Below are 15311 nucleotides of genomic sequence, written 5' to 3' on the forward strand. Positions count from 1 at the left end.
ACAACACAAATAAATAATTAACTCAATTATCTTATAAAAAATTATAAATATAATCATAGCTGAATATAGAAAAAAAATGAAGATAATATGAAAAAGCAAAATAGTTAAGGAAAAAATAAAAATAAAAATTTGAAAAAATGGATTTATTAAAAAAAAAAGGAGAAAGAAAGAGTGAATTTTTTACAATTTTAATCGTTAAATAAATATAAATTTTATATTTTAAATTATGATATATATATATATATAGCAAAATAAATCATATATTACGTGGCGTTATATAATCAATTAATCACTTCATTCTAATTTTCATCAATTTTCATTCATTCTTATTTTTTTTCTATCCAAAATAACCAAAACATACACATCATGTCTTTGCCTTTGAAATCATTGACCCACTCGTGATCGACTGTAAACATGATGTGTGTTTTGGTTATCTTGGACGCTTGGTGTGACACCCAAATCTAATTAAAATTTAAATGTATATTTGTGCGTAAAAACTATGAATATAAATAAATATTTAATGAGAAAATCATGAAATAATTTTTTATTTAAAACATTTTACTCAAAATAACATCTTTAAGTAAAACTAAATACAAAATATTTGATTCACCATTCGACCTTCCACGCGCCTCCAACCTTAGAAACTTGAAAATGTTAAATATGGGATGAGCATATAAAATATAAGTATTGGAACATGCAATCATTGTCTACGTTAATAAAATGGTCAACACATATGTACTGCATTGTAATACTGATAACTGAAATTCGCACGGTGGCATACCAAGGACTTTAATGTCCTGGACCCATTGAGCAGGCCCCTGGCGAATAGGTTGCAACCTCAATTGTAACATGAAATTGCATTGTGGCATACCAAGGACTGAAGTCCTGGACCCATTGAGCGGGCCCCTAGCAATATAATTTAATTCACATGTGGTAAATATATAATATTAAAATTGACAACAATTAACCACGGACATGTATTAAAATAAACCCTACACTTAAAATTTGAACTTGAAAACTAACTGCGAGAATTTAAAGTTCACGTCCTAGTCGCGCCGCACCTAATTACAAAGTAGGACAATACTTATAAAAGACTAAAGAAAGTTAAATATAATAATTATAATATATATATATATATAAATATATGTATATTTTTGAATGTGTGTGCGTGTGTAATCTACATATATATAAACGTATAAATATTATTGAGTAAAATTTTGGAATAGCCAAAATGGATCATAAAACATAAATTATGGCCACTCATTGAAAAAACATAAATTTTGGCCATTTTTATAGCTTTGGGACGTTTTTGCCCTTAATTGGGCGGATTGGGTAGGGTCAGGAGCGCGGGTCGCGTGCCGGGTAGGATCAGGCACGCGGGTCGGGTTAGGCACTTATGGCACTATTAGTGCCATAAGTGTCAACGAATTTTTTTTTTACTCCCCCTGCTCTGTCTACCCCCCCAGACCCCCGACCCCACCCACCCCCAAGCCAAAAACAAAAAAAAAATTACTCCCCCTAGAAAAAAATAAATAAAATTTTACTTTTGTTATTTTATTTTATGGCACTAATAGTGCCATAAGTGCCAACGAAAATTCAAAATAAAATAAAGTAAAATGGTCTTTTTAGCACTTATGGCACTATTAGTGCCATAAGTGCCAAACATGCAGAACAAATATAGAAACAACAGCATCATCTAAACCCTAAATGGAACATTTAAACCCTAAATGGATAATCTAAACCCTAAATGGAATATCTAAACCCTAGGGGAAGTGTTTAAAAAGTTCCTTTTGGCTTGGGGGTGGGTGGGGTCGGGGGTCTGGGGGGGTAGACAGGGCAGGGGGAGTAAAAAAAAATTCGTTGGCACTTATGGCACTAATAGTGCCATAAGTGCCTAACCCAACCCGCGTGCCTGATCCTACCCGGCACGCGACCCGCGCTCGTGACCCTACCCAGTCCGCCCAATTAGGGGTATATTAGGCATATTGCCTAATTAATGGCCATAATTTGTGTTTTTTCAATTAGTGGCCAAATATTATGTTTGCATGTTCAATGTGGCCATTTGACACCATTGTTTCAATATTATTTACCTTTCACAAATGATGAAGAACTTATTTGATTTTGGTATCAATGCCCATTAGAGGTGTCGAATGGTACGGGTCGGGCTAGCCCAGCCCGAAATTAAATCGGGCTGCAAAATTCTAGGCCTAGCCCAACCCATCTCGGGCCATCAGGCGGTCGGGTCAAATCGGCCCTTTTTTTGTTGAAATGAGAAAAACTTATCATATTTTGATTATAGAATAAATCAATGTGAACAAAAAATTGAAAAGATCATTCATTTGCAAAATATTACAAATCAAATTTATGATGCTTTTGTAGATACAAGAAAAGTGACACAATCTCATATACATGCTGCAAATACTCCAACTAAAATTGATGTCCCTGAAGGACAAATACTTTGGCAGCAAATGAGTCTAAAATTCGTCAAAAATATGGTCGACCAGTTGGTTCCAAAGATTATATGACTAGAAAAAAAAGGGGCAAGATGGAAACCAAACAATGACGAAAATGACTAATCAATCAAATGAAACTGATGTAATTCCTAAAGAATTACAAGTATCTGAAAATCATAAGATCTCAATAAATTATTTACATTTAAATCAAATGATAGAAAGAGAAAATATCATTGTTAATGATATATTTGTCTTTCATATAGCTCTTCAAGTTTTAAATGAGGATCATCAACTAAAATCTGTTGCATAATACAAACAGAGACTTGATTGACCAAAGTGGTATAGAAGCTATAGAAAGGAAATTAAATTATTGTGGTAACCGGAAAGTATTTAGATCTATAGTCCTAACTCCAGAATCTAAAATTCCTGTTGGATACGGGTGAATCTTTGTTAGAAAGATAAACGAGAAAAATGAAATTACGAGATATAGAACAAGACTCGTAGCACAAGGTTTCTCACAAAAATCAGGAATTGATTATGAGGAAACATACTCTCTAGTAATGGACGCTATTACTTTCAGATTTTTTATTAGTCTACCTGTGTCACAAATGCTTGATATGCACCTTATAGATGTAGTGACTGCTTATCTATATGGGTCATTAAATAATGATATATATATATATGGGTCATTAACTTATTATATTTAGATAATTACATGATAAATATAGATATGCACCATTAATTTTTATCTAGACTATTATTATTATTATTATTATTATTATTATTATTATTATTATTATTATTATTATTATTATTAGAACTAGAATTTTTTTATCATCTTTATTCCTAATCTTATTAGGAGATATACATAAAATACAATCTTTATAATTATCAAAACTCTTTAAAGATCAGTATAAATAGAGCCACAATGATTACCTTAAAGAAACACACACAGAAACTCGAAGTCAGCAGTAGATTTTAATCGGTACTTCTTTTTCTCTTTATTTTCTTCACGCAGGGCTTTGCTAATTGATTTAGCTTCTTTTACAAATAATAAGTGTAGTAGCCCGCTCTTTTATTTATAATTAAATCTAGTAAATGCAAATTATTATAAATGAATCCAGTTTATGGTCCTGATTTTTTTAATATCAGAAACGGAGTTATTATTTTAGCGTTATACTTTTATAACGTATGAGAAAAACGCGACGATGATTATTGAGCCATTCAATAATTATTATTTTCAAGTTATAACTGACTTAGCAAAGTCATGTTATTTATTAATCGAGAAACGGAAGCAGTTATATTTTATTAATGCTACTAGAAGTCGAGGATTTATTTCCGACAGCAAAGCAGATTAAATCTACGGATTTAATTTAAGTTATATTATAGTTTATCAAGTTAGCAGGCAAGGAAAAAAATATCAAACAGATACAATAACGGATGATAGAGAATAGAAGCCAGTATTTTATTACAGTTCACGAATACAGTCTACTTCCCAGCTTGGGGAAAATTGTATAGTATTTTACAAGGTTGAATTTACCACCATTTGCTTCCCCACCACTACACCTACTCTTACACTCCACCAACTTCTCCATTACATTTGTTTTTCTCCACCAAACATTCCACTTACTTCATTCCTTATGTCATACACCAAGCACCAGAAAGGGAGATGAAGTTCCTGCTGCCAACTGCCAAGTATCGAGAGGTAAGTCTTGGCCTAAGTTTTCTTCATTCCATACTTGGTTCTTTCTGCATTTGTTGAGAAAACAATATTTGCAATTTCAGTTCCTTTCCCCATTTAATTCATAGCAACAGACAACCACCGACACCAAGCATTTCAGGTAAATACTACACAATGCAATTCAGCTATCTTCTCATCATACCATCAGACACATGTTTGAGTAGGAATATAGAGATGTAAACGGGTATATATGCTTATAGATCCAGCAAGTCACACGCTCAATATACAGAAATCAATTTATGTAATTACAATTCTTCACATGAGTCAGATGATGAGAATGCTTTTGACATTTGCAAACCATAGTTCCTAGTTTAATCTCTAACTTTATCAAAATAGGAACACAGAACAGATCCCTTTAACTTCAAACCACAAACTATTGTTTATATACAGACTTATACAAAGAAGAAGAGGAAGATAGAACAAAGACTTAGCTTTAAGATATAGTGCCGGCTGCCGGTTCGGACGAACCAAGGGGACGGCGAACCCCTGCTGCCGTGACGAACACCGAGAACAAAAACGGCGAACTATCGATTATCTCGTCTGCATCAGATCAATGACAGCAAGTGAGACCGGTGGTCGACGGCGTCTGACTCGCCGGAGATGGAGGAAGGCAGAGGATGAGGCTGAGACGCCGATTTAAGCGCGAAGTTAGGACTTTCACTCTGTTTGTTTTGGAGACCACCTATGCATCGTGTGTGTGAGACTCAGAGAGGAGAGGAACTTCCTCTGGCCGGGTTACAAAATCGGGACGGCGGAATCAGGCGAGAAAGCTCGCCTCGATACTTCACAATTCGTGAAATCGAGAGAGAACAAGAGATCTCTTTGAGGGTTCTGCTCAGTGAAACCAAGAGGAAAGAAGACGCCGGACGGAACTGGCGGAAGCTGAACGACGCCGGACCTAAGCTCGGCGGCAGCCGACGCCGGTTGGAGCATAGAAGGCGACTGAAGCTCGACTGATGTTGAGAGAGACCGACTGATTCTACGGATTCCGAACGAAGGAGCAGCAGCGATCGACGACGGCGCTCTCCCAGACGACGACCGCTGACCGGTACCGAGCCCGAGCAGCAGCAACTCCAGTCGGCGATGGCTCCCAAACGACAGCAGCCCGGCGGATTTCAGGCGAAGATGCGGCCGCAGCAGCGACCTGGGTTTGACGATTAGGGCTCTACGATGAAGAAAACGGGCGAGAGGTGGCTCCCTCAGCCGGGCGAGGCGCTCGCCGGAGGAGAAGCGGCGCTGGCGAGATTTGGGAAGAGAGGTTGCTGATTTGGGTGGAGGAATTGAGGAACAGAAGTCGTGAAAATGAGAGAGAAAGAACCGAGATTTCATGTGAAGGATTGGGCCATTCTATTGGGCCTTTGTATTTTTTTTTATTTGGGCTTGTGAATTATTTTCTTTTGGGCCGAATTCTTTTAAGTTTGGGCCGAAAAATTTAAGATCGGGCTTAATTTTATTTCTTTTGCTTGGGCTTTCATATTTTAATTTTCGGGCTTGAATTTTTAATGGCTTGGGCTTCACATCTAAATTCGAATTGGGCCTTTATCTATATTAATTGGGCCGAATTACTTGAGTTTGGGTTTGTTTTATTCTAAAGGAATTGAGCTTCCAATTTAATTGATTGGGCTTTCATTTAAATTCGAACTGGGCCAGTCTTTTATTTAATTGGCTCTTCTAATTATTTCTATTGGGCTTGAATTATTTTAAAGATTGGGCTTATGCTTATTTTACGATAGGCTATTATTCTAATCCCAATTATATTTCGTTGGGCCAGTTTAATTCATCATTTGGGCCGAGTTTTATTTAATTTTAAGCTCAGAATAATTCATTCTATTCTTGGGCTAATTTTAAATTATGGACTGAAATGTTAATTCAGTTGGGCCTAACTTTTTAATGGGCCTCTTTCACTTAATTGATTATTGGGCTTTGTTATTATATCCAATTGGGCCTTGTTTTATTTTTATGATTGGGCCACCTTTAATTGGTTTAGGAACGGGCTGAATTTTCATTAAATCAAGCTCAGTTATTTTATTCAGTTGGGCTTTATTTATTTATTTATTCAGATGAGCCTTTATTATTTCATTTCAATTGGGCTGAATTATTAATTACAACCAGGCCTAGCATACTTCATTTATTTGAGCCCAACTATTAGATTATTTATTCATTTGGGCTAAGATTTATTTAATTACTTAAGCCAATGAATTATTTCGATTGAGCTTTCGTACTATTTATTCAGGCCCACCTCTACTTAATTAATTATCAGGCTGCCTTATTGAGCCTCTTAATTATTGAGCTTATAATATTGTTTCCGTTAAGGCCAAATTATTATTTTGAGCTGCCATTATTTATTTGAGTTAAGCTACTCGTTTTATTTAATTAATTGGCTACTCTCTTTTGAGCCTATTAATTATTTGAGATTACGTTAGTAATTATGTTTCTATCGAAAAGCCCGATAATTTCTACGAGGTCACACCTCGATTAAAGCCGAGATAGTTCTTTTATTTCGAACGAGTACAAAGGCGAGATTTATTTCACGACTAGAATATTCCGATGAGGAAGGAAGAATCACAGCTTTATTCGACCACGTTATACGAGAATTAGTTAAATCTATTAATGTGGATTAATAGTAGAATTCCCGATTATCGCTCAGAAAATTAGTACATGCATAACAGATTCATGCATTACGCTTTCTCATTTATTAAGAATTTTTCTCGAGGCAATGTCTTATTTTATATTCTCGTGATTAAGGTCAAGCGCGAGAGTAAGAACTACACAAGGAGTTAGAGTACCTTAGCAAAACTTTGCAATCAGGTGGGCAATTTCTTACGCGTAAATAAAATGCTATGCAAGTGTTATGCTTTAAAATGCAAATTGGATCTTCAAGCGTGGTATGCTTTATTACGCTTAAATGAGTTAAGCTTTATTATGCTTTACGCTAAATGATTTACGCTTGATTACGCTTATTTACGCTTGAATGCTTTATGCTGATAAGTTTATGCTTATGTTTAATGCTTGCGTCTGTTGGGGGAGGCCTCCCTCAACAGTACGATGCCGTGTCCGTTGAGGAGGGCCTTCCTCACGGCGCGATGCCCGTGTCCGCTGAGAGAGGCCTCTCTCGCGGCGCGATGCCAGTATGACATTATGCCAGTGTTACAGCGTCTATTGGGGGAGGCCTCCCTCAATAGTACGATGCCGTGACCGCTGAGGGAGGCCCCCTTCACGGCGCGATGCCCGTGTTCGTTGGGGAAGGCCTTCTCCACGACACGATGTTTGTTAATGAAGATTGATGATGAAGAATGCCCTTATGCTATTTAAGAATTTGGAAATGTTTAATGAGCAAAGGATATGAAAGAAACTCATGCCTCTTATGCGATATTGTGAAATTGTTAATGATGTTATGTTATATGCTTGGCAACTGCCCACTAAGTACTGTTGTACTTAGCCCTTCGATGTTTATGTTTGTGCAGGTTGAGCTGTGATGGGCGATGAAGTGTTGTTGCTGAGTAGAGCTTTTGTCGAACTTAAAGTAGGCTCAGAAAGGATACATGTCTTCATACATGTATCTCAGTTATGCTTCCGCTGTAAACACTGATTATTTCAGTTACGCCTTCCGTTGCAAACTCTGATAAAGTTTTACTCAAGCCCCTAACGATGCATTTTTCCTTTTAAGGAATATAACGCGTATTCAAGTTCTTTGAGTACCCTTTTTATGCGAACTATGCATTTTTCCTTTTTAAGGAATATTTCACGCATATTCAAACTCTTTGAGTATTCTTTTATGCACCCCTTTCTAAACCCGCTTCTTAATTTCCCTTCCCCAGTCATGGTTTTCCCGGATTAATTATCCTTAATTAAGGCCGGTCGTGACAGAGTGGTATCAGAGCAGTTCGTTTGCTCTGAGCCTAAGAGTTTATTTAAGCCAAACTTAGAATGGATCACTAAAGTGTCTAGAGTTCAATCGACAAAGCTCAGCACTTCATCGCATCACACTCAACGAAGCAGAATGGTATGCTCTTCCAAGTTTTGAGTTAATGTTTACTAAAAATGAGAACTATCGTGATAACAAAAGTGTGTAACTGTTAATAGCTATGTTATGTTGTTATTGAATGAAATGATTTACGTAAGTACGATTAAGTATGCCTATGGAATGAATCCCTATGAACATAGAACTATTAAGATATGAGATCACCACTACGACAGAACATAGAAGCAAACATAGAAGAAATTAGATTGTATCTTTTGGTGGCTATAGTGAAGGCAGCAAGATAAGTGATACGTATAGAATAATTCTTAAGCTCATGATTTTATAGCCGCTATGAATCTCCATGACTTATGCCTAAGTATCCAATTTAGATGATGAGATATTATATGCTTAAGAATTTATATGACTCATGGATATGAGATGCTAAGGACCCTTAAAGCTTACTACATCACTGCTGTCATTGGAGTTATGACTTGTTTACAAGTTATAATAAGTTGACATTTACAAGAATTCTTTTGAGGCTTGTATTAGATTATGCTAGAGTGTACTAATTGGCACATATTTGCTACCAGAATGCCGCCTAAGAGAGGAAGCCCTGCGAGAAACAATAACAATCGCAGAAACCGTAACGCTGTACCCGAAGAACCACAAGATGCTCGAGGACATAACCCATTCCCTCCGCCCCCAACTAGGAGAGTCGAAGAACTCTTTTTAAGGCAAAATCCACCTACGTTTGACGGAACGAGTGAACCGGCTGAAGCTGAGATTTGGGTGCGTGCAATGGAACGCATTTTCAACTTTCTACGTTGTAATGATGAGGAGCGCCTATCTTGCGTCTCATTCCAGCTAACAGGATCGGCTGACTTCTGGTGGGAAGCACGTCGAAAAATTCTGACACCTGAACAATGGGCAAGTTATACTTGGGAAGATTTTAAGACAGGATTATATGATAAATATATTCCGAAAAGCTATAGGAAGAAGAAAGAAGCTGAGTTCTACGAGTTAAAGCAAGGAAAGAAATCTGTGGTTGAATACGACAAGGAATTCTGCAACCTGTCTAGGTTTGCTCCCCAACAAGTGGACACAGATGAGAAGATGGCAGAGAAATTTTGTGCCGGTCTACGGTACGAAATTAAGATGGCTCTAGCAAGTCACGGAGGACTCTCATATACGGAGTCTCTGAACAGGGCACTTGACATTGAAGCCGCAATGCCGTCAGACAAGTCAGCCCCACCATTGATCTCAACGCCAAACGACTTACCAGGAGCCTTACATACTCTCAAAGGGAAGCGCAAGTGGGACAACAATGAAGACAATATCAATCCGATTAATAAGCAAGTATGGCAAGAATATGAACGGGCCGAACAGTTTATTCAACCAAGGTACGAGGCACAGACTAACCTCGAGTCAACTGGGGGTAGCCAAAGTCAGAGAGGAATTTCACCTTGCCCAAATTGCGGTAAAATGCATAGGAGTGTTTGTCGAGCTGGGACTAACGGTTGTTACAATTGTGGTCAAAAGGGACACTACTCCACGCAATGCCCCAACAGACAACGAGGTTCAGCAATTGGGAACTAGAAAACAAGATGAAGGAGAAATACCCCGAACTGTTTTAACAAAGATATGCAAATTTCGGGACGAAATTTTTGTTAAGAGGGGTAGTATGTAGTAGCCCGCTCTTTTATTTATAATTAAATCTAGTAAATGCAAATTATTATAAATGAATCCAGTTTATGGTCCTGATTTTTTTAATATCAGAAACGGAGTTATTATTTTAGCGTTATACTTTTATAACGTATGAGAAAAACGCGACGATGATTATTGAGCCATTCAATAATTATTATTTTCAAGTTATAACTGACTTAGCAAAGTCATGTTATTTATTAATCGAGAAACGGAAGCAGTTATATTTTATTAATGCTACTAGAAGTCGAGGATTTATTTCCGACAGCAAAGCAGATTAAATCTACGGATTTAATTTAAGTTATATTATAGTTTATCAAGTTAGCAGGCAAGGAAAAAAATATCAAACAGATACAATAACGGATGATAGAGAATAGAAGCCAGTATTTTATTACAGTTCACGAATACAGTCTACTTCCCAGCTTGGGGAAAATTGTATAGTATTTTACAAGGTTGAATTTACCACCATTTGCTTCCCCACCACTACACCTACTCTTACACTCCACCAACTTCTCCATTACATTTGTTTTTCTCCACCAAACATTCCACTTACTTCATTCCTTATGTCATACACCAAGCACCAGAAAGGGAGATGAAGTTCCTGCTGCCAACTGCCAAGTATCGAGAGGTAAGTCTTGGCCTAAGTTTTCTTCATTCCATACTTGGTTCTTTCTGCATTTGTTGAGAAAACAATATTTGCAATTTCAGTTCCTTTCCCCATTTAATTCATAGCAACAGACAACCACCGACACCAAGCATTTCAGGTAAATACTACACAATGCAATTCAGCTATCTTCTCATCATACCATCAGACACATGTTTGAGTAGGAATATAGAGATGTAAACGGGTATATATGCTTATAGATCCAGCAAGTCACACGCTCAATATACAGAAATCAATTTATGTAATTACAATTCTTCACATGAGTCAGATGATGAGAATGCTTTTGACATTTGCAAACCATAGTTCCTAGTTTAATCTCTAACTTTATCAAAATAGGAACACAGAACAGATCCCTTTAACTTCAAACCACAAACTATTGTTTATATACAGACTTATACAAAGAAGAAGAGGAAGATAGAACAAAGACTTAGCTTTAAGATATAGTGCCGGCTGCCGGTTCGGACGAACCAAGGGGACGGCGAACCCCTGCTGCCGTGACGAACACCGAGAACAAAAACGGCGAACTATCGATTATCTCGTCTGCATCAGATCAATGACAGCAAGTGAGACCGGTGGTCGACGGCGTCTGACTCGCCGGAGATGGAGGAAGGCAGAGGATGAGGCTGAGACGCCGATTTAAGCGCGAAGTTAGGACTTTCACTCTGTTTGTTTTGGAGACCACCTATGCATCGTGTGTGTGAGACTCAGAGAGGAGAGGAACTTCCTCTGGCCGGGTTACAAAATCGGGACGGCGGAATCAGGCGAGAAAGCTCGCCTCGATACTTCACAATTCGTGAAATCGAGAGAGAACAAGAGATCTCTTTGAGGGTTCTGCTCAGTGAAACCAAGAGGAAAGAAGACGCCGGACGGAACTGGCGGAAGCTGAACGACGCCGGACCTAAGCTCGGCGGCAGCCGACGCCGGTTGGAGCATAGAAGGCGACTGAAGCTCGACTGATGTTGAGAGAGACCGACTGATTCTACGGATTCCGAACGAAGGAGCAGCAGCGATCGACGACGGCGCTCTCCCAGACGACGACCGCTGACCGGTACCGAGCCCGAGCAGCAGCAACTCCAGTCGGCGATGGCTCCCAAACGACAGCAGCCCGGCGGATTTCAGGCGAAGATGCGGCCGCAGCAGCGACCTGGGTTTGACGATTAGGGCTCTACGATGAAGAAAACGGGCGAGAGGTGGCTCCCTCAGCCGGGCGAGGCGCTCGCCGGAGGAGAAGCGGCGCTGGCGAGATTTGGGAAGAGAGGTTGCTGATTTGGGTGGAGGAATTGAGGAACAGAAGTCGTGAAAATGAGAGAGAAAGAACCGAGATTTCATGTGAAGGATTGGGCCATTCTATTGGGCCTTTGTATTTTTTTTTATTTGGGCTTGTGAATTATTTTCTTTTGGGCCGAATTCTTTTAAGTTTGGGCCGAAAAATTTAAGATCGGGCTTAATTTTATTTCTTTTGCTTGGGCTTTCATATTTTAATTTTCGGGCTTGAATTTTTAATGGCTTGGGCTTCACATCTAAATTCGAATTGGGCCTTTATCTATATTAATTGGGCCGAATTACTTGAGTTTGGGTTTGTTTTATTCTAAAGGAATTGAGCTTCCAATTTAATTGATTGGGCTTTCATTTAAATTCGAACTGGGCCAGTCTTTTATTTAATTGGCTCTTCTAATTATTTCTATTGGGCTTGAATTATTTTAAAGATTGGGCTTATGCTTATTTTACGATAGGCTATTATTCTAATCCCAATTATATTTCGTTGGGCCAGTTTAATTCATCATTTGGGCCGAGTTTTATTTAATTTTAAGCTCAGAATAATTCATTCTATTCTTGGGCTAATTTTAAATTATGGACTGAAATGTTAATTCAGTTGGGCCTAACTTTTTAATGGGCCTCTTTCACTTAATTGATTATTGGGCTTTGTTATTATATCCAATTGGGCCTTGTTTTATTTTTATGATTGGGCCACCTTTAATTGGTTTAGGAACGGGCTGAATTTTCATTAAATCAAGCTCAGTTATTTTATTCAGTTGGGCTTTATTTATTTATTTATTCAGATGAGCCTTTATTATTTCATTTCAATTGGGCTGAATTATTAATTACAACCAGGCCTAGCATACTTCATTTATTTGAGCCCAACTATTAGATTATTTATTCATTTGGGCTAAGATTTATTTAATTACTTAAGCCAATGAATTATTTCGATTGAGCTTTCGTACTATTTATTCAGGCCCACCTCTACTTAATTAATTATCAGGCTGCCTTATTGAGCCTCTTAATTATTGAGCTTATAATATTGTTTCCGTTAAGGCCAAATTATTATTTTGAGCTGCCATTATTTATTTGAGTTAAGCTACTCGTTTTATTTAATTAATTGGCTACTCTCTTTTGAGCCTATTAATTATTTGAGATTACGTTAGTAATTATGTTTCTATCGAAAAGCCCGATAATTTCTACGAGGTCACACCTCGATTAAAGCCGAGATAGTTCTTTTATTTCGAACGAGTACAAAGGCGAGATTTATTTCACGACTAGAATATTCCGATGAGGAAGGAAGAATCACAGCTTTATTCGACCACGTTATACGAGAATTAGTTAAATCTATTAATGTGGATTAATAGTAGAATTCCCGATTATCGCTCAGAAAATTAGTACATGCATAACAGATTCATGCATTACGCTTTCTCATTTATTAAGAATTTTTCTCGAGGCAATGTCTTATTTTATATTCTCGTGATTAAGGTCAAGCGCGAGAGTAAGAACTACACAAGGAGTTAGAGTACCTTAGCAAAACTTTGCAATCAGGTGGGCAATTTCTTACGCGTAAATAAAATGCTATGCAAGTGTTATGCTTTAAAATGCAAATTGGATCTTCAAGCGTGGTATGCTTTATTACGCTTAAATGAGTTAAGCTTTATTATGCTTTACGCTAAATGATTTACGCTTGATTACGCTTATTTACGCTTGAATGCTTTATGCTGATAAGTTTATGCTTATGTTTAATGCTTGCGTCTGTTGGGGGAGGCCTCCCTCAACAGTACGATGCCGTGTCCGTTGAGGAGGGCCTTCCTCACGGCGCGATGCCCGTGTCCGCTGAGAGAGGCCTCTCTCGCGGCGCGATGCCAGTATGACATTATGCCAGTGTTACAGCGTCTATTGGGGGAGGCCTCCCTCAATAGTACGATGCCGTGACCGCTGAGGGAGGCCCCCTTCACGGCGCGATGCCCGTGTTCGTTGGGGAAGGCCTTCTCCACGACACGATGTTTGTTAATGAAGATTGATGATGAAGAATGCCCTTATGCTATTTAAGAATTTGGAAATGTTTAATGAGCAAAGGATATGAAAGAAACTCATGCCTCTTATGCGATATTGTGAAATTGTTAATGATGTTATGTTATATGCTTGGCAACTGCCCACTAAGTACTGTTGTACTTAGCCCTTCGATGTTTATGTTTGTGCAGGTTGAGCTGTGATGGGCGATGAAGTGTTGTTGCTGAGTAGAGCTTTTGTCGAACTTAAAGTAGGCTCAGAAAGGATACATGTCTTCATACATGTATCTCAGTTATGCTTCCGCTGTAAACACTGATTATTTCAGTTACGCCTTCCGTTGCAAACTCTGATAAAGTTTTACTCAAGCCCCTAACGATGCATTTTTCCTTTTAAGGAATATAACGCGTATTCAAGTTCTTTGAGTACCCTTTTTATGCGAACTATGCATTTTTCCTTTTTAAGGAATATTTCACGCATATTCAAACTCTTTGAGTATTCTTTTATGCACCCCTTTCTAAACCCGCTTCTTAATTTCCCTTCCCCAGTCATGGTTTTCCCGGATTAATTATCCTTAATTAAGGCCGGTCGTGACAATAAGTCTTCAAATTTTTTTTTTGGTAGTAATTGATATTTATTTTTTCGCTCATCAGAATCGATGATGCGCCCACAATACCTTTCCAACTATTTCTATTAAGGTGGGTGTATTCGTTCAGGACTTTAATAGATTTCTGCAGACTTCTAAAAAATAGGTGTATTCGTTCAAGACTTTTAACTTTTAAAAGTCTATAAAAATCCAGAGGTATTCGTTTCAGACTTTTAAAAGTCTATGATTTAAAAATCTATGGACTTTAAAATTGGAATGACTTTCATTGATTTCATTCAAAAAATACACATGAACAAATCCGACCACAGACCACGAGAATTCGGAATTCTTCAGATTGTCCAGCGCTTGCTGGGTTTCAGCGGACGCGGCTCAAGAAGCCAGGGCCGGCTGGCACTCAGCGGTCGAGGAAAATAGATTTTAGGGTTCTGTCTATCCGGCGCCCGCGTGAGCATATATATCTCACTAAGCCAGCGGTCGTTGGGTATCCAGCGACCGCTGGGTTTCGGTCCACCGCTCACGGGCTCGCAACGACCGCTTGTATTTTGGTTTCAAATCCAGAAAAATCACGAGCAATTCTTGTTAAAATTCATCCAAAATCTTTGCATATTTCTGTTTAGAATTCTAAAAATCATGAAGACTCTGTGTGAAATCGGAAGAAAATCTACATAAATCCTAAACGAATACATTTCCCTAAGCTTCCACTAGTAGATTAGTAGATTATATATATACCAATCACTACTAATATGTTTTTCGTAGATGTTGGAATAAGTAGTAATTTTGACTTCTATTAGCAGTTTTATTAGTTAACAAAATTTTGATATTTGATTAGTATAGGTTAAAAGCTTTAATGTGATTTATCAAAGTTGGTTTAATTCTTTTAAAGTTTTCGAACTGGGTTTGTCTACAGAATTTTG

The 15311-nt window shown here is 37.9% G+C and overlaps 1 protein-coding gene across 9 annotated transcripts; it reads left to right on the top strand.

Moving 5' to 3' along the window:
- The first annotated feature begins 3629 nt into the window (after positions 1 to 3629).
- On the top strand, positions 3630 to 14354 carry LOC130993262 (uncharacterized). 9 transcript variants are annotated; one of them, XR_009091613.1, is made up of 6 exons: positions 3645 to 4294; positions 6940 to 7002; positions 7659 to 10484; positions 10565 to 10620; positions 13266 to 13328; positions 13985 to 14353. XR_009091613.1 is itself a non-coding variant. In XM_057918088.1 (4 exons), exon 4 carries the CDS (start codon positions 8708 to 8710, stop codon positions 9749 to 9751), a length of 1044 nt encoding a protein of 347 aa, XP_057774071.1. In that variant the 5' UTR covers positions 3631 to 4158; positions 4239 to 4294; positions 6940 to 7002; positions 7659 to 8707; the 3' UTR covers positions 9752 to 11978. The 9 variants fall into 9 exon arrangements, 2 of the variants coding, with proteins under 2 accessions (XP_057774072.1, XP_057774071.1); XR_009091614.1 differs by lacking the exon at positions 13266 to 13328 and having other exon boundaries at positions 13985 to 14354; XR_009091609.1 differs by having other exon boundaries at positions 7659 to 10620; positions 13985 to 14342.
- The last annotated feature ends 957 nt before the right edge of the window (positions 14355 to 15311 follow it).

The sequence above is a fragment of the Salvia miltiorrhiza genome, chromosome 7 (genome assembly GCF_028751815.1).
Source record: "Salvia miltiorrhiza cultivar Shanhuang (shh) chromosome 7, IMPLAD_Smil_shh, whole genome shotgun sequence".
Classification (NCBI taxonomy): domain Eukaryota; kingdom Viridiplantae; phylum Streptophyta; class Magnoliopsida; order Lamiales; family Lamiaceae; genus Salvia; species Salvia miltiorrhiza.